The sequence below is a fragment of the Taeniopygia guttata genome, chromosome 10, assembly GCF_048771995.1.
Source record: "Taeniopygia guttata chromosome 10, bTaeGut7.mat, whole genome shotgun sequence".
In the NCBI taxonomy this organism is placed as follows: Eukaryota; Metazoa; Chordata; class Aves; order Passeriformes; family Estrildidae; genus Taeniopygia; species Taeniopygia guttata.
In genome coordinates, this window is record NC_133035.1 from 10,148,851 (window position 1) to 10,168,054 (window position 19,204).

The 19,204-nt window shown below is 38.8% G+C and overlaps 1 protein-coding gene across 2 annotated transcripts; it reads right to left on the reverse strand.

Moving 5' to 3' along the window:
• Nucleotides 1-194: 194 nt before the first annotated feature.
• On the reverse strand, nt 195-17,597 carry MYEF2 (myelin expression factor 2). Of its 2 annotated transcripts, XM_030281476.4 has the most exons (17): nt 17,285-17,596; nt 12,584-12,813; nt 11,321-11,373; nt 10,071-10,078; nt 9,866-9,959; nt 8,810-9,001; nt 8,014-8,167; nt 7,559-7,608; nt 7,409-7,472; nt 7,159-7,260; nt 6,906-6,956; nt 6,763-6,831; nt 6,386-6,484; nt 4,023-4,094; nt 2,611-2,813; nt 2,449-2,500; nt 195-726 (listed from the first exon to the last, which is right to left on the reverse strand). In XM_030281476.4, the coding sequence occupies exons 1-17, from the start codon at nt 17,485-17,487 to the stop codon at nt 563-565; spliced, it is 1,860 nt and encodes a 619-aa protein (XP_030137336.3). In that variant the 5' UTR covers nt 17,488-17,596; the 3' UTR covers nt 195-562. The 2 variants fall into 2 exon arrangements, with proteins under 2 accessions (XP_030137336.3, XP_030137342.3); XM_030281482.4 differs by lacking the exon at nt 4,023-4,094 and having other exon boundaries at nt 17,285-17,597.
• Between the last annotated feature and the right edge of the window lie 1,607 nt (nt 17,598-19,204).

Below are 19,204 nucleotides of genomic sequence, written 5' to 3' on the forward strand. Positions count from 1 at the left end.
AGAACAAAAACATCACAGCCTAATTGGAGCCCTTGCTTTTAGAGTCAAGAATTACAGTATGACTACAATGCACATATAAAACCAAAATTCTGAAAAAGACATCTACTTCTTACATTACAATGTTGAAACACACATTTGGCAGGGAAAAAAAAGATCAGAAAACACTAAATAAATCCCACTATGCAATCTGGAGATTAACAGAGAAAATGGCTTATTTTATTAAAAACAGTATAACCATTCATTTAAACTGAATGACTAGAGACACTTGGCCTAATTTTCCAAAGGCACTGAACATCCAAAGCATCCCTGGTCTATAGGGACCTGCAGGTGCTCAGTGGCTCTAAAAAAACAACAAAATCAGGCGAATTGTCTTTAAAAACCAAACATAGTAAGATTCAGTTAACAAGTATCACAGTATATTAAACACTATACTGTTAAAGGCTGGTGGGATTTAAAAGTTCATTTTTACAGCTTTTGTAAGCATACAATGTTACTAAAAATGACTTACTAAGACAGAGAAGCTAAACAGACATAGGAATGTTCCTGAACACACAGTTTTAAATTATGCATTGCGATCCAAGCGGACATCAATTTCTCTGCCACTGATTTTTATGCCGTTCATTATCCTACAGGCCTTTTCAGCAGATTCTGGTGAGTCAAATCTGACTGTTCCACAGCCCTTTGATTTTCCATTCTCCATTTTTATTTCTGCAAACATTACATGACCTGAATAAATAAGTTAAACAGCAGTTATTTCAAGTCCTCAGCATACTAACAAAGAACTCAGAAGTAATAAAGTATTATTTTAAAGTATAATCTAGGCGAACATATGAATTTGGCACTTTCAGAGTGATGGCACATTCACTCATTCAGGCAAGGTGACATGGGCAGGAAAGAATCCAAATCCAGATCCACTTTCTCCAGTCTTTCCTGAAGTATGCCTGTATTTGACCTCAAGTTTGAAACAAAGTGCCCTATGGAAAGGTTTGTGTTTCATACTGACAGAAGCATAAGTATTGACAGGCATTAACTAAACTGTAGCTTAATCTAGTCCACTATGTTCATCACAAAAACATACCAAGCAATAGTCACAACCAAGCAATTTTGGTAAGAAGCTGCAGAGCAAAATTAAGGCCTTTAAAACGAAAAAGTCACCAGGCTGGGAGAGGTGGAAAAGTAGCATGCATTATCCAATTCCTGCTGAGTTTCCTTGAGGTTGGACACTCGACTCATAAGGAAGTATTTTTATAAAGATATACCTCTGAGAATGTTGAGTTCCCTGGAGCTAATGAGTTTTTGCTTATGGTATGTTCTAGCACACCCCATAGCCCCTGAATGTCACTAGGAAGAAAAACTTTTCCCCGAAATACAAAGCCTTTTATTTTTAAGTATCATTTAAGACTGTCCTTTCACTGAAAGAAACCAAACACTGGGAAACAGTCTTTGTATTTCCTTATGATACTGACATGAACACAATCTGTTGCTTATAAACATTAGAAGCAACTGAACATAGTTACTACATATATTAGCTGACAGAGATAATGAAAAAAAATTTCTGAACTATTTGAAAGTTGTCCAGGAGGTTAAGACTTAAAAAAAAAAAGAAAGAACCTGTTGTGCTATATCCTCCATCTACAAAGAAAACATCAACACCTTGTAATTTTTCATAATTGAACTGTGAGGTCTTATTTATAATATCAAATCTGTAAACAGCTGTAATGATAACTTTCTTAGGTGTCAGTAGTATGTTTTAAATTATTTATCTTTTCTGTCTATGCAAAAGAAGTCATCCTGTAATTCAGTTACAGCTCTCCATTTTGAAAATGTGTTTTCAAAACATATCATGAGTTTTGACACCCAAGCTTTATTTTTCACTTATTTCTGTGAAAACCAACTTTTATGAATTAGATAAAACAAATTACTGAATATTTGTAGCAAACTTTTATTTCTTAAGATAAAGGGGAACATTACAGCCTGCAAATATGCTAATCAGGATGATCTATATGTGTAAAACCTGTAATGCTGCACTGGCAAAATTACTAACTCTGATTTGATGCAGCACCATTTCTGAAGTAATACATGATCTGGACAGATCCAGGATCCTGCACATATTTAACTCATAGAAAACACTACATTATATACTTTTACTGGCCAGGGGATATGTCAGAAAAAGAAAAAATTCAAAGAGTAATTTTATTAAAGGAATAGGTTAAAGTTTATGGAGGTGAGAACTCAGAGCCAATACAGCCCATACTGTACCTTGGTCTTGTGTTCTGTCATGCCTAAAAATTATTTATATAACTCAAGAAAGCTGGGTGAAACAAGAAAAATTAAGCCAGCCAGACTCTTCTTCAGAGTCAGACAACAGTCTTCCTGTTGTTTTCTAATAAACACCACATAACACATGAAGTCTATGGAGATGAACAGGGGTAAGGTTCATATACATACCACATTGACTGAATTTCTCCTTTAGCTTCTGCCAGGTCAAGTCAAAAGGAAGCTAAAATAAAAAAGCATTATTGGTAAAAAAATATTACAATGAGAGTAAGAGCAAGCAATCAAAGATACACATAAAATAAGCTTGTGGTTTCTATATATTTAATTGCTTACATTTCTCACAAATATCTGGTTGCCTTTAGAGCCCAATCTCTCTCTCATGCCACTTCCCATGGGGCCAGGCACAAATCCTCGATCGATGTCCATATTCCTGTCCAGGCCTCCACCCATGGCTGGTCCCATTCGATCGAAACCAGAACCCATCCGATCTATTCCCATTCCTCCAGCCATATTGTTCATACCACCCATTCCACCACCTACAGAGAGAAAGAAATTGAGGATAAAATAAAATCTTTTAGTAATAAACACACAAGTATTTGGTATCAAACAAAGTTCTTGTCTCAGGAGAACAGCTTTATTAAAACTGCTGTAATATAAACTGTAACTTCTACACATGCAGTGCTTTCTAGGAGCATGGCTAGTATTTTATGACAAAGTATTATACAAGATATAGTGTCAGTTCTAAAATAGTAAAACTAAACCTGCATCAAGCTATTAGTCGCACCATCTAATGTAGCAGAATTTTGAACACAAGAATTCAAAGTCTGTCTCATTTAGTTAAAAAAACTATAATACCCTTTACCAAAAAGATCAAATAAATAACTGCGGTAATACTTAGATACAGATAATTTCACCAGATATAATATTGTCTGTTTGGCTTCCTGCATATATATTCAGCTTAACTTAATGCAGCCATACCCACACGTAATTATAAAATCTTCTAGAGAAGATTTTTTGCCAAGAACAGAAGTTACTGCAAGTACTGTAAAGAGCATGAACTTTATTATGTGTCATGGTTTAAACCCTAATAAAAAGTACATACATGGAATAAAATGTATTAATTTATATAATTAACTAAGAGCAATAGCATTCAAATACTACAATATTTCTAGATTCATAATGAAAAAATTAATGTACAGTAAAATTATCAAGATCATTCATGAGAGATCCTCTCTTTAAGCCTTATGTCTTCTAAGATCGGCACTAGCAAGATTTTAGTTTCTCATATGCTCTAGCCTGAGGAACTCAGAGTTGCTGCAATACAAACTCAGTACTGAAGCTTTGCACAAAATTAAACTGGGGGATAATGTGAAATTCAAGGCTGATTTTTTTTATTTCAATGATGACAGATTACTAAGGTTCAGCTTCACAAAGTTTACTCATATAACTCTGCCTGTCTTTTTTTCTGAAACACAAGTTTATTTTAATCACTTCTCCCTCTAAACTAGAAGTTGAAACCAATCCAAATCTAAGATTAAGGGAAAGACTTTATTAGCTAGTTTTCCTCTGAACTTTTACCTCAACAAAACAGCTTTGAAAACTGTTAACTTATCACATGCAACAGAGTTCTACTTCCCTCAACAGCGAGACACTACACTACAGCAAATTCCTCTGATACAAGTACGTGTACACTACATTGTTACATGGCCTATGCATTTATGTTCTATTGAAACAAGTTAACCTACTCATTCCAGATCTTACTGGGCCCATGCTAGGTGCTCCCATTCCTCCTGCAAAAACACCAATCATTGCACCACCTAAACAGAGAAAAATAATGAAGTGACATACACTGAAACCACCAGTTAGTAAAAAAAAAACAAAGCACACACTAATGAAGTGCACTGTTCTCAATGTTACCTGGCAAGATTTTTCTATAAGGGCACTTTTATGTGTGCCTTTACTATACAAACTAAATAGGAACACCTTGTAAGTAAAGTTAGTTTCTCCTTTTCTACTACAGGATTTAAGCTACTCTGATTTCTTTCTAGCTTTTCTTCCCTCTGACAGCCTGCCAGCAGCACAAATATGGTAAAACTAATTGCGCCACTTCCTACATTGGGAAAAACAACCTCAAAATTCAAGGCTTCATCTTATATGAACTTGATAATATAAAAAATCAACAATACTGCTGCAAATCAAACATCCTCAATTCCACTCTGATACTATAGCCCAATCAAAGACGCCTTCCTTGATTTCAAGGTTACTAAAAGCAAGGTTACTTCACAGTATTTCTTTTTAAGATACCATTAACCTAAATACTGTAACAGGAGTACATCAGAGCCTTCCCTGATCAAACACAGCATCTATTAAAAGTCCATACAATTTCCTTCCATTATTTAAGGTTAAGCTGGGAATCTCCAATCTTGGGTCTCAGGATACTATTCAAATGGGCAGATCTGATAGATTGTAAATTGAAGCTTGCTGGATCTACTGAATGAAAGACACACACATCACTTTCTCACAGTGGTTCATGAATTTTTAAACCAACGTGTTATTAGAAGCCTCAGAAGCCTACTCCTTGCAGAAACATTTATAACTTAAGTGGCCTTGCATTTTCACTCAGGAAACAGATGTTTATGCAAGTAGCCAGAGCGAAAGCATACACTTGATTTCTAAGACATTCATTCCAAGGCATTAAGACTAGCTCAAAGGACAAGCCTATTATGTTCTTACCACTTCTACACAATTGTCACTATTCTACACTACACTATTCTATTCTACACTGTAGAATTGTCAATTCTCCACTACTGAAGAGAAGCACACAACAGTTGCCCTTTGCTATGAATGGCCTCAACTAATAAATTTTTTTTTAAAAAATCAACTTTTAGACCAGATGAACCTTATGATCTTAGGAGTTCTTCTCTTTCAAACAGGTGAATTAAGGGAATGGAAAAGTACAAGAAACAGGGAAGAGGAAGAACAGCTGTCTCCTATAATGCATTTTGTGTTCAGTTTCAGGCCCCTTTACAACAAGAAAGACATAGAGGTGCTGAAGTGTGTCCAGAAAAGGTAACACTGCTGATCAAGGCTCTGGAGCACAAGCCTTTTGAAAAAATGGCTGAGGGAGCTGGGGTGCTCAGCCTGGAGAGGAAGAGACTCGGGGAGGATCTTTCTGCTCCCTGTAACTATCTGAAAGGAGGTTGCAGAGACATGGGATCAGTCTCTTCTACCAAGTAATAAGCAACGAAACAAGAGGAAACGGCCTCAAGTTAAACCAGGGAGGTTTAGATTGGATATTAGGAAAACATGCTTCACAGGAAGAATTGTCAGTCATATGAACAGGCTGACCAATGAAGTGGTGGTGTCACCATCCCTGAAGGGATTTAAAAGAAGCATACACGTGGCTCTTGGTAACCTGGTTTAGTGGTGGACTTGTCCATGTTGGGTTAAAGGCTGGACTTGGTGATCTTTTCCAGCCTAAGGGATTCTGTGATTCATCCAGGTAACAGCATAGTAACAACAGGCAAGAAGGCTCTTATTTTTGAGATCTTCCACACCTCTGAAGATGGAAGAGTAACCAATTTGAGGGAGCCCCACTGCCAACAAGACATCATCTATAAACAAAGTAATGCTGGCTCAGTTACAGAAGAGACCCATAAATACCATTCTGAGCTATAGGAGCTCAGAAGGCAGGACAAAAACTGAGGGCACCAAAATTCAACACTTCTGTCCAATGCTACCTGATCTGCAGTAGAAACAGTATTACACCATGCATTTGCAAAATAGGCTCATGGAAGCTACAAAGGCTGCACATGGACACCTTGTCAGGATTATCAGAGGCATATACTTCAACACCCCAAAAGTTTAATACCCTAAAAAATATACAGTATGAAGGTAAATGCTTTCCTCAAACAGCTATTCCATTCATATTTTACAGAGGGAAGAAAACCCTCCACATCTGAACCCCTGTAACGAACATTCAGATTACATCCTTACAGTAATGACTGGGGTAGAAGAAACAGAAGATGACCAGATGAAACCTCTTCTCCTCTTCTTCTAGCAAAATTCTTCCAATACTATGTCACAGAAAATTTAACAGTTACCATACCCATTCTTCCAAAAGACTCTCCAAAACCACGGTTCAATGCTATGTCACCACGACCAAATTCTCTTTCCATGTTTGCTCCCATTCCACCACGGAACATTTCTGAAAATAACAAAGCAAAAAAACAGGAAGATTCTGTTATTTACATCTAAGTTGATGCTCCACAACACTTGTTTCACAGCTCCTTGTCTAATTAGAAGTGAGTCTAATGCACAAGTCGGAGGCACCTATCACACACTCAACTCTCCTGCCGGTTCCTAGGCCTCCACTCATGCAACTACTTCCTTTGAACTCATGTATATTACCCACCCCTAAATGGAGAGTTTTCAATAAATAAATATTAGCAAACTAGTAGGTGTACAGGAACGGTGTTCAACTACCTCCCATTCGGTTGACTCCAAATCCTCCCATGTTAGGCATTCCTTCCATTCCACGAAATCCAGGAAGTCCTGCAAAATAAGGAAAAGTGTTTTCTATACAGTATTAAAGAAATATTTAATGCAAAAAACTTCATTGCACGTACCGCCTCCCATTCTACTCATTCCACCAAATCCTGGGCCGTCTATTCCCATACCTTTAAACCAAAAAAATAAAAAAACACTTAGTACACCCTAATGGATTTTTAAAAAGTCAGACAGTTAATATCTCAAAAGCACACTACACAAAGTTTGCTTTGTCAAAAGTCTGTCATTTTTGCAAACATAGAAATGGCAATTTTAAATTTTAAAATTTTTAAACTAGCTCTGTATAACTTAAAAATAAAGAATATGGATTACCTCCTGGACCCATGCTCCCCATTCCACCACCCATGCTCAGCTGTGTTGCACTGATGGGCTGTCCACCTGGTCCAAGTCCCATACCAATGCCACCAAGACCGCCTCAAAATAAAAAAAAAAAGTATGATTAGAAGAGAGACTTTCCTCTGTATCACCGAGACCACAGTAAGAAAAAGTATTACTAAACTGTGTGAGAACATTGATCACCATATACTAAGTGCAAGGAGTAGAAAACCAAGCAGGCACTCACGAGGTAATTGTGAGCTTTTGCTGTCCACAACACGGAAGTCTTCATGAGGAACTGATTTGTCATCCTGATAAAAAACAAGGATGTTATGCTATGATCCTTTCAATGTTTTGGCAGAGACATATAAAATAGAAAGAAATGAAAGCAAATTACCATTTTTACATGCATGGGTCTATCAAACAGGAATTGTCCATTGAACATAGCTGAAGAAACAAGTCAAGGAGTCTTAAGAAGGCTATTTAACTGTTTCTGAAAAATCAATGTAATAACTTACTATATTTCCGTACAATTACTGAGTCTTGTCTTTCCCTACCTTATTTTTAGAAACCCAATTCAAGGGCCAGAAGATGTAATACAAGCTGTTCGGTACATTAAAGTTAGTTTCACAATTGTCACACTGCCAGGTATTTTTATTTTCTTCAACATCATGAGGAACTTTTAGAATTTAGTACTAAATTCAGGAATAACAAATGTAATCTGCACAGTATTACACTCCAGTCCCTATATCGTAGCTACAAGGCAAATAAGAACCATTCGTAAAACTGTGCTGTCAGAACCATTAAAGGCTAATCAATATATGATTAATTATTTTTCAAAACCAAGGATACATATTGCCTGAACAGCTTCAATTGCTTGTTCAAAGGTAACTGTTCCCATTCCTCGACTCTTGCCATCTTTATCTTCTTTGATGTCTGCACGCTTCACAGTTCCAGCAATGCTGAATACCTCCTTCAGTTTCTTCCAGCCAACTTTGAAGTCAAGCTTAAACACAGAAATACATCAGTGATTTCAGTACACATCTCTGTTCTGCTATTACATTTGGAAGAGATTTTCTGCATTGCTGTTAACTCCTCATTGATGCTTGATAATTGTAAATAGCTGAGATTTTGTAATACACACACTGTGTCAAAGTCCAAAAAGTCACCTATTGTACATGTATGTACAATATGTACATGTATTTTACTTTAATGAATATACTACCATTGGGCTGGTTCTTGAGAAGAGCAGCAGTAATTCTGCAAGACCTCATATAAATACAGTATTTTTTTGTGCTGAAGAGAACTTGTACCACTGTATTTGTTGGAACTTTATTGTGTTAGTCTAAAGTAACTAGCAAGATAAACTAAAGTAAACTGATGTATATATTTAATAAAAAAGAAATGCAATTGTAAATACTGAAGAGATACATAAAATATTTTTGAATCAACTGATTACTGCAAAAATTAGAAGTGCATGTCAGTCTCAAGAGTTTAATGTATTTTTTCATGTCAATAATCTGAACACATACCCAACATTTTCAACTGAATATACTAACTGTGAACTATTTCCAACCTCCTCTTTATATTAAATCTCAACTCCACAAATGTCAAACATTAAAGTTATAAAATCCTGTTTTGAGCTTACGTTTGCAACAAAAATCGTGGATCCAAGCCTGCCTGCTTGCAAATTACTGATAACCTCAGGAGGAATGTTTGGATTATTGAGAATAGAAGGTGGTAAATTCATCATTCCAGGTGCTGCATCAGATCCATGTCCTCCTGGAAACTGCCCTCCTCCCCGCTGCAGAGCCCTGCGAGCATGTTCTCCCTCAGGATCCTGAAACATGGGCACAAACAAAGACACTCAACCATCAACAACTGGACTGACAACATACAAAATGGTACTACTTGAAATTCTGCATAAACCCATGAAAATTATCAACTAACAAATACACCTATCCATGTCAGAGGAATGATGAACTGAATTAGCATGGAGACCTAATTCCCTCACCTCTAGAGGTGGGTCCTTTCAGGTGAGGGTTGAGGCATATTGGCAAAGCACTTGTTGAGGAAGCGTGCACTGCCACTTCACATGCTGTACCTAGCCTATGGACAAGTAGAAAAGATTTCAAGCTAAAGGACTGTCAGTCTAGCACTTTCTTCCAAGAATTGAATGAGTTTAATTAGGTGGTGGTTTTGTATTATTTATTAATACCATTATTAAAACTGTAACAGGACATGAAAAACTGCATCTGATACCATGATATACTACAGCACTACAACAGAAATGCTGGCATTATTTCACTTCCCAGACATCACAACTCCTCTATTTCCAGCCCCATTTTTGCACATATGTAGTGGTCTAATAACTAGCTCATTCTGTGTCATATTTTGAAGCAGATAAGCAGTGTAAACATAGATTACCTAGGCTGGAAAAAACCTAAGGTAAGAATATGAAGTAAAGTTGTTTTAACAAAAAACAGCATTAGATTATTTTGATTTTAGGACATGCTTTTTGTCAGTTTACTTGGCATAGTATCCAACCTTTTACAAGCTAATGGGCAGTTCAGCCCATCAAGAAAATTTCACAAAAAATGAAAGTGGAAATTGCACATCTAAGATTCTCAAAACACTGTATGGTCATCTCAGTAGCTTTAGTATCTTCATTATTTCAAATTGAAAACAGCAGCAATAAACATACCTCTTTAATATTCAGGGGTCTTCCACTAAGATCATATTTGTTCATAGTGTCTAATGCCTTCTTAACAAATTCTTCGTCTTTGAATTCAACCACACTTAGAAAGAGATCAAAACATTTAGAGTATTAAAACAAAGTTTAACATACCAAAACTAATAGAATGTTTGGAAAGCAGTGTGCTTCTACACACATAAAAAAAGAAACTTACCCACAACCCTATATCCAGGAGATTTGTCATCATATGTAAAGAGAAAACAAGCAAGAAAAAAAATAAGTCAGTCAGCACATATGACAGAGCAATGAAGATTCTAGTTAAAGATCCCAGCTCACTGTTAAGTAACTCTACAAGTTATTTTCAGCTTCAAGATCCATAATATATGCTCTTTAGTGGTAGCCAATCTGAATTTCTCTTACTTTCTCAGCATACATACCATTCAAATGCAAGAGAATACATTGAGTATGCTCTTTGAGTCAAACCAGAATTGGAAAAATGCCACACAGATCCATGTAAGGACAACTGGGAAGAGGAGGTGGGAGGAAAGGGTGGAAAGAAAATAACCCCAAAACATAATCAAAAACCAATCAGGACACTCATCATTTAAAGTTGTCCACTAACTATAAAATTAAAATCTACCTACATCAAGTACACCACTACAATAAAAAAGCAGTCTGCATACCTCGTCAGTACAACATAATTGCGAAATTACCTTATAAGAAAATACCCTTACTGACTGCACCAGCATCCTTCTAATCAAGCAAAGAGTTGAGGATTTCTTAAAGCATAGCAAAGCTGACAGTATGTTTTAGTTTTAACAAGTATTAAAGAAAGTAATTTACAACAATTGATACAGTTAAGACTCAAACCTGCATTTCTCATGTTCTCACTGCAGGCTTGGAGCCGCTATTGGCCAAACTTTTGACTATTATTAAGATGACAGAGGAGCTTTAACAATCTTCACTATTAGTGCCTCATTGCAGGCACTCTGTTGGCTACCAACCATCTCCATCCATTTAGTTTTAAGAAAGTAAATACATTAAGCCAGTGTTTAAAAAGTACCAATTCTGCAAAGCTGTGAAATCAGGCACTTCACCCAGTATATTCTTAGCTAACATTTTATACTTATTGGCCCCAAGAAGAGCGTACTACACTAAAATAATTTAAATGAACATCCTTAATATGAAACAGATTTGTACCAAGACAAAGGTGTTGGCTAAAAAGAAGAATTAAGTAAAAGCCATTTGTTAACATTTACAGAAGTACTTTGTCCCTTACAACCAACTAGTGTGAGTTGCATGAAGGTGTCAGACTACTTCTAATTCAAAATCCTCAAGGCTACCTTAATGAAAATCAGTGTAAAAATGAAACTTACTTTCCAATAACTGGTACAGGTATTATACAAAAATAAAACTGCTGAGGAACTTTTAAACCTCTAGCAGATTGTTGCCCACGGCACTTACCCTTGATTTTCCTTCAGCATCCTTAAACAGCTCCACGTATGTAACCTCACCAACTACATAAGACATACAAAGGGAAAATACCAAGAGACAATGCATTTAAACACCAGTATCTTTCTTTACTGTGCCCCTGTGCACAAGTCTACAGAGAATCACCTATTATTCACCAACAATCAAAACCAGACCAACCACACCTCCTGTCAATGGCTATATAATTTAGCTAGTTTTCAGAAATATGCAGCAGCCACATTCTCAAAAGCTAAAAACAAACAACTATATTTAACCTAATTCATACTACAGATCATATTTTGGCCAGTATGATATAGTTGGTGAACAAATTCAGATATACACAGTCCCTTAACCTAACAAATGAAACGTCAACGTTCACTGAAAAGTGTTACATTTATCATCCTACTCACAACACCTGTTTTAAGGTGACTTTCTACCTGAATATCTTCAATCAAAAGTTTGCCTTCAATAATAACCAAATTTACACATCAAATATTTCACAGCAAGCAACTCACTTTCTAAAGTAGGAAGTTTAAATAAATAAACCAATCAAATAGTCACGTCACCTTACAACAGATAAGCCAGCAGTTACAGAAGAGGGGGTCTGGCATTTTTCACAGCCTAAAAGCCAAGTGTGCTTTGCATTACTTTTGAAGAATCAATTTTTCAAGGAAAACACAGAACTAACTTTTTACAAAATCCATATATTATCATTATTTTACCCCAAATTTAAAATAAAATTTTGGGGGTAGTCAGGTTTCTCTATCAGAACTGCAACAATAGGAACAAGCTTTTAATACAAAGCTCCAGACAAACAGTCATGGAAGTAATGACAATGCAGACAAAATTAATGCCACAGCCAGATTCCACCAAAGAAATACAAAACAACTTTTGAAAGACATCCCTTATTATTCAGGTTAACACACTTCATGTGTTGCTTAAATACAAAAGCCCTTAGAGAAAAATAAATCTACAAGAACTACAACTAGACAAAACACAGTCTCTTTAAGAACTCATGAGGTCATGCATATACTCTCTACTATCACACCAGAGTGGCAGAAGATTGTGAGCACTGCATTTACCCAGCCTACCCTGCAATGCAATTGTCTCGGATGAAAGAGGGGGAAGGGAGATAGATGTACCAAGTACAGGCCAAAACAAAAAAGTCAAATCAAATCTGTGTGGCTCAAAGGACACATCGGTTGCATTTAAGCCCTACTGGTTTCTGTGTGAAGTGTATTACAAGGAGTGAGTTACCTTTCTCTCTCATCAGGTCTTTAATAGCTTGCCATTTCATGTCATATGGGATGTTGCTAATAAAAACTCTGTTGCGACTAACAGCCTTCTTGTCTCCAGAGCCTGCATTCTTCTCCTTTGCATAGGGGTGGAATTTATTCTTGTTTCCAAGAGAAGGGATTGCCTTTGCTTTTGAAACAAACTTTTCTTTCACAGGTGCTTTCCCTTCTTTTGCTGTCTCATCATTATCCCTACATTAAAAAACAAAAATCCAAACAAAAACACTGTTAGTCTTGTGTTGGATCATTAGACTACCCCACTTCCTACCTCTATAACTGAGTATTTCCTATGCTATTGGAACTCCTAGGATGTCAAATGCTGCTTTTCAGATTAGGAAAAATAAATTCATGCTATTAGAATAATTCCAAAATACACTACTTTATCAAGAACAAAAAAATGTTCCAATACAACAACAGTACATCTTACTAATTCACATTCCATTTCAGAGAATCACAGAATCCTAAAATGGTTCAGGTGGCAAGGTACCTTAAAGATCATTTAATTCCAAGCCCACTGTCATGGGCAGGGACACCTTTTACTAGATCACCTTACTCAAGGCTCCATCCAACTTTTAACACTTTCAGGGATGGGGCATCCACAATTCTGGGCAACCAGTGCCAGCACATCTTCTCTGTCAAGACTCAGAAAGATGGAACTATGAAACTACTACAAAGACCAAAACAGAAAGAGTGAAAAATGATCTCTAGTACCTGAGCCTTGGTGTTTTGGTAATTTTCACTCGGACAAGTTACAGGATATTCACCACAGATGTGGGAGTAGAAACACTCTAATCTTGACAGTTGAAACAGCTCAGAATGTTTAATTCAATGGAATATTAATATATCAAAATCAACTCCAATAGGATTTACATCAAATTTTGTTTTATCTACCCCATAAATTATCTTTATTCACCATTTGTGAAGACACAGCCAGACTACTGTTAGACAGAAATTAAAATTCAACTAAGAAAAAGAAGTATTTTTTCAGTTTTACTGCTTAACACTACTAGAATTTGAAAACTTGCTAAATGCATAGGAAACAGCTGTATTAAGCCATGCTATGAATCTAAGACTAATTAGGTAACCAGGTATTATCCACTAAAAACAACAAAGCAGACACCTGGCCCTCAGTCTTTCAAAACTTCACCAATAGCACCGAAATCCTCCTTTTAAAATATTTTTATTTTTCAGATGAAAATGCAAGAAAATTGGCTGCTTTTCTTTTACAGCAGTCCAAATCTCAACTTCAGTAAGACCATACATTTTCAACAGAATTAGAAGAAGTATCTGTAATTCTTCAGCACCCCTGATATTATCACAAGGTCATTTAGCATGCTAACAGAGGCTCAAGGACCTGAATTGTTATTTTTTAAAAGGAGAACTGCTGAACTGAATGAATTCACTGAATGAAGCCACACAAATGTGATCCACTAAACAGATGCTGTCTAGCATCTTTAACTACACATCACTGTCTACTTAAAGAGAAACTTTAAAAGTACTACAAAAACATGTATTTTTAAAAGCCAGAATTAGCATCTTCAGTTAGAACAATTAGAAGGTGATGTCCTACAGGAGTGACAGAAGTGAATGATTGTGAACACTCCTTCTTAAATTACATCACTATCTTTAGTATATCTCCCACATTTCAGAAGGCTTAGTTTTTATAGTTTTTCTCACTGAGACACTTTGGAAGGTTTCAAGCATTTCAGCTTTACAACCACAACATATGGCAAAACCAGTGATTTTGATTAACTGACAAGTTTTCAGCTCTCTGTACAGCTAACAAAACAGTGAGTAAGTGGCAGTCCTGCACTCAAAAGCACATGCAAGAAGCTTTTCATTATGCTAAATGTATTATCTACTCAAGCTTGGGTACATTTCAGGGAGGAGTACATTCAAATACATCCATATTACTCCCCTGACTTTTTCCCCAATTTTGAAATACTCACATGATATTAACTTCACAGCCCTCGTGTTTATATATAGATTAAGAGTGGATCAGCAACTGGGAAATGCATGGATACTCCCCTGGGGCAAGTATTTGTAAAATTTAAAACATCTCAAGTCAACAATATGTTATCTGGTTCAAGCTTTCTCCAACGTCCCCCTATATCATCCCTCCTCCACACCATCCTGTCTGTGTGACAATATAATTCCTGTGTGGCTGTGTGGTGAAGCGAAATGAAGGAAACAGTGCAGAAACTAGAGGGATTCAAGGGAGGAGGCAAAGAGCAGAGTAGCAGGTCTTCCAGTCAGATCAGTTCCTTCCAATCCAACCCCATTTGCAAATGCAAAACTCCTGCCCAACGAGACTCCTAGCAAAAATCTGAGTTCTTCCTTAAGTTTTAGGATTAGAGCAATGGATTCTCTCCAGCCTTTTAAGCTCTTTCCTGCTTAAAGGATTATGAAACAGCTCCTTGGTGCACAGGATGAGACAGGTCTCCAAATATGGAATCCAGAGGCTCTGCAAGACCTGGCTGTACAAATCAGTAGAGAGCACAGAAAATATAAGCCTGGCATAAACTTCTAAATCTGGGAAACAAAGCGACACTGCACTTGGTCTGGGAATCACACCCAGCCTGCTGAAAATAGAGCATTAATTAAAGAAACAATCCTTCTTGCAAAACTCATCTGCCAAAACCAACACAGGCAGTGACCAGGGCAGAGGCAGAAATCCTTTACAATTCTTACCCACCTCCTTGAATATTAACAATAATTTCAATCATTGAAATACATTCAAAGCAATGTCACATTACTCACCTACAGACTACAGAAAAGACAGACTCAGAAATTATAAACTGACATTTTCATGGGGGAAAAACAATAATAATTTCTAACCTTTACCTTTTGTATGAGCTACACATTCCATACATTAAATTAATATTTGTGTGTGAAATCACAGACCATCACCGTTCTTAGGACTAGAAAAAAGATGTCTAATTAGTTCTTCAAAAAAAAGTGCATATGCTCATTGATTTGAAAGACCAATTATACCTTTTGGAAAAAAAAGCTTTTGAACATTACATAAAGTTCTGAAGACCAAAGACAAGCTTTCCACATGCAAAACTAGAAGCCTATAAATAATAAGCACAAGATACATCAACATGAAAGCCCTAAAACTTGAATTTTTAAAAGAAACTGCTACTCCTCCTCACAAGTGTCCATAATAAGATAAGCAGACAGAAATGGAAGAAGTTCACACCATGTGATTTCAAACCACATGGATCACTTTAGCTTTGTTGTGCTGAACAGTTCCACTGCCCAATACAAAAAACCTATGGAAGTGTGCAAACTGAGTCAGGATTCCTCTCCAGTTTAACAAATGCTAAGCAAACCAGGTTAACAAAATCCTTTTTTTCAAATAATACACTTAACCCACAGACTGACAGCTTAATCCTTTGTACACCCGTTTGGGGAAAGATTAAAAACTGTATGTGAAAGAATAAGATTTGAATCTCTGCTACCAAGAACCCTCCATTACTTTCAAACTTCAAGTTGTGACTTCTACCATGCAGAATGACTGGGATTTTTTTATTTGCTTGTGAGGTTTTGGAGGGAAAAGAAGATACTGTTGACAGGAGGGATACAGAGAAAATACCTCATTTCATCAGTAGCAACCTCAAAAGGCAATAAAATTTATACGCTTAAAAGGGGCAAAAAGGGTGACATCCTGTGAAAATTCAATTCCAATCTATGCAGTTTGGAAGCTGAAGGCCAGTTTAGGGGGAAGAAAAACCAAATCCAAAAAATCCATTTTAGAGTAGAGTGGAATTTAAAGTTTGTAAACTAAAATAAATTTTACAGGGAGTCAAGTAAAGGCATGAAGTACGTATTTATTCCTCCAGCTTTATATTGAAGATGATCCCACATGCATTTTTTTAAAATACAACAGTATCAGAGGAGGGATGCTTAGAACATGTCAAAACTTCACAGACGCCAGCAGCTTTGATGTACTGTAAGTCTACTGTAAATGTATTTTCCCTCCAAGATCTGAATGAGATTGGAAGAGATATTGAAATTCCAACGATCTGAGGCCAAAATCTAGTTCACGTAAAGAGTGACAACCCTCCAAGTCTGACATCAAGAACAACCACACATACAAAGTTATTCATGGTATTGTTCCAGAGAGCTGGTCTTTCCAGCTCCTTTATACTAAGTTCCTTTTAGACCTACTATACAAGGCACAATTTTACATACTCCGTGTATGAAAATGTTACAGTTTCCAAGAAACATGTATGCATATGCGGGGTTTGTTTTTAGGAAGTAAATTACTAAAGGGCTGTTTTACCATCCTCACGTAAACAAAGACTATTTCAACGGCTTTAGAAATTAAATCTTTTTGGCAGAGGTGTTAATGTAACCGGCACCTGAAGGGATGCGGAACACTCGTGGAAGGGTATCCCGCGGGAACCGGTCCGCCAGGTCCCAGAGCCCGAGGCTCGGAGCCCAGCCCAGCCCTGCGGGGCGGCCTCGCATCGCCCAGCCCGCCGCGGCCGCTGACCGGAGCAGCCACCGGCCCGTGCCCAGGCCGCGGCCGCCCCGAGCGCCCGGGCGGGAGGGCCCCGCGGAGGAGGAGCCATGGGGCCGGTGGGTCCGGTCACCTCTTCCCGCCGCCCCCCGGCCGCGCTGCCCACGCCGCCCTCCCGGCCCTGCCCTCACACACATTTTGACGCCATTTGCGCTGCCCGCGCCGCTACCGGGTGCCGCGGCCGCCGCCGCCTCCTCATCCTGCGGCTGTTGCGGCGTCTGTTGTTGCGGTGCCGGCTGCTGCTGCTGCTGTAGCTGCGGCGGCGGCTGCGGTGCCTGGCCGGCCGCCTCCTCGGCCCGGCGCGGCGCGGCCGCCTCCGCCCTGTCGCTCTCCGCCATCTCGCGCGGGCCGCGGCCCAGCGACCGCCGGTTTGAAACGGGCCCGACCGCCTCGGCCTCGCCGCGCCGCGACAAGTCTCGCGAGAGCGCCGCGCGCGGCCGGGGCAGGGCGCGCGCGCCGAGGCTTTGTGCGTTGCCATGGCGGCGCGGGGCCGGGCCCGGGCGGGGCTGCGCCTCACGGCAGCGCCTCACGGCAGCGCCTCACTGAGCCTTTGGGGCGCTCGGGCGCAGAACGCAGTCGGGTTGGGAAAGACCTCCGAGGTCTTCAAGTCCACCCTTTAATATAGCACTGCTAAGTACACCACTAAGCCAAGTACCCAAGTGGCACATCTTAACGTCTTTTAAATCCCTCCTGCAATGGTGACTCCACCACGTCCCTGTGCAGCCTGTGCCAGTGATGGACAACCCGTTCCGTCAAGAAATTTTTCCTAATAGCCAACCTAAACTTCCTCTGGTGCAAGTTCAGGCCATTTCCTATCACCCTATCACTTGTTTCATGGAAGAAGCGACCAACTCCCACCTGGCTACATCCTCCATTCAGGCAGTCGAGAGCGATAATGTCCCTCCTGAGACTCCTTTTCTCCAGGCTGAACACCCCCTTATGCTCCTTACAAGACTTATGCTCCAGACCCTTGATCAGTTGCCCTTCTCTGGACACACTTCTGCACCTCAATGTCCTTCTTGCTGTGAAGGGCCCAAAACTGAACACAGGATTGCACTGTGCAACCTCACTAGTGTGAGGTTGGGGAAGATCACTATTCTAGTCCTGCTGGCCACCCCATTTCTGATTTAAAATATCTTGTATGATCTTTTTACAAACACTTCAGTACCCCTCTACATTAATAAGATCCCCACATTCATCATGAACTGAAGACTCCCAAATTCTGCAGGATTTGGACACAGAATCAACCCTTAATCTGTGTTGAGACAGCTCAGACCAAATATAGAATCACAGAATATGCTGAGTGGGAAGGGACTCATCAGGATCATCCAGTCCAACTCCTGGCCCTGCACAAAACACACCAAGAGTCACACCGTGTACCCAAGAACATTGTCCAAACACTTCTGGAACTTTCTCAGGCTTGGTGCTGTGACCATTTCCTCGGGGAGGGTGTTTCAGTGCTTAACCACCCTCTGGGTGAAAAACCTTCTCCCGACTCAGCTTTGTGTTGTTTCCTCCAGTCCTGTCACTGGTCACCAGAGAGAAGAGATCAGTAGCTGTGCTTCTGCTTCCCCGTGTGACAACATTGAAGATCCCAATGAGGTGTCCCCTCTGTCTCCTCCAGGCTGGCCAAGTGACCTCAGTTACTCCTCCAGACATTCCACCATCTTTGTTGCCTCCTTTGGACACTCTCTAATAAGCAATATTTTTAAAAGAAGAAAAAAGCATTTATCATTTGGACCAAGTTGAATAATTTTGCTAACGACAAGTACAAAAGCCTTTCTAAAGGGGTAACTAAATATTATATAACTATCTATTATATAAAGAAAGCCGTTCAGTCCTCTGCAATGAATTTAGATTGGTGGCTTCTGTTTGCTAACCCACAGACCTGTACTAATGTGGCTTTTGGAAGTAAACTCCTTATGAGCTGCTGGGACTCTCTTTTGTCTGTCCTCATGACTGTCATAGCAGGTGTTGGTAATGTGAGATTTTGGAGAAAGCACTCAAAGCTACTGCAAAATACTCCAGTAACCTCCATTCCAGATGAAGGTAGAA

Coding starts and splice junctions, on each gene's coding strand:
- MYEF2 (XM_030281476.4), bottom strand. CDS start 17,487: ATGGCGGAGAGCGACAGGGCGGAGGCGGCCGCGCCGCGCCGGGCCGAG. Junction 11,374..12,583: donor AGACCTGATGAGAGAGAAAG/GTAACTCACTCC, acceptor TGTCTTATGTAG/TTGGTGAGGTTACATACGTG. Junction 6,957..7,158: donor GGGGAGCATGGGTCCAGGAG/GTAATCCATATT, acceptor TTTGGTTTAAAG/GTATGGGAATAGACGGCCCA.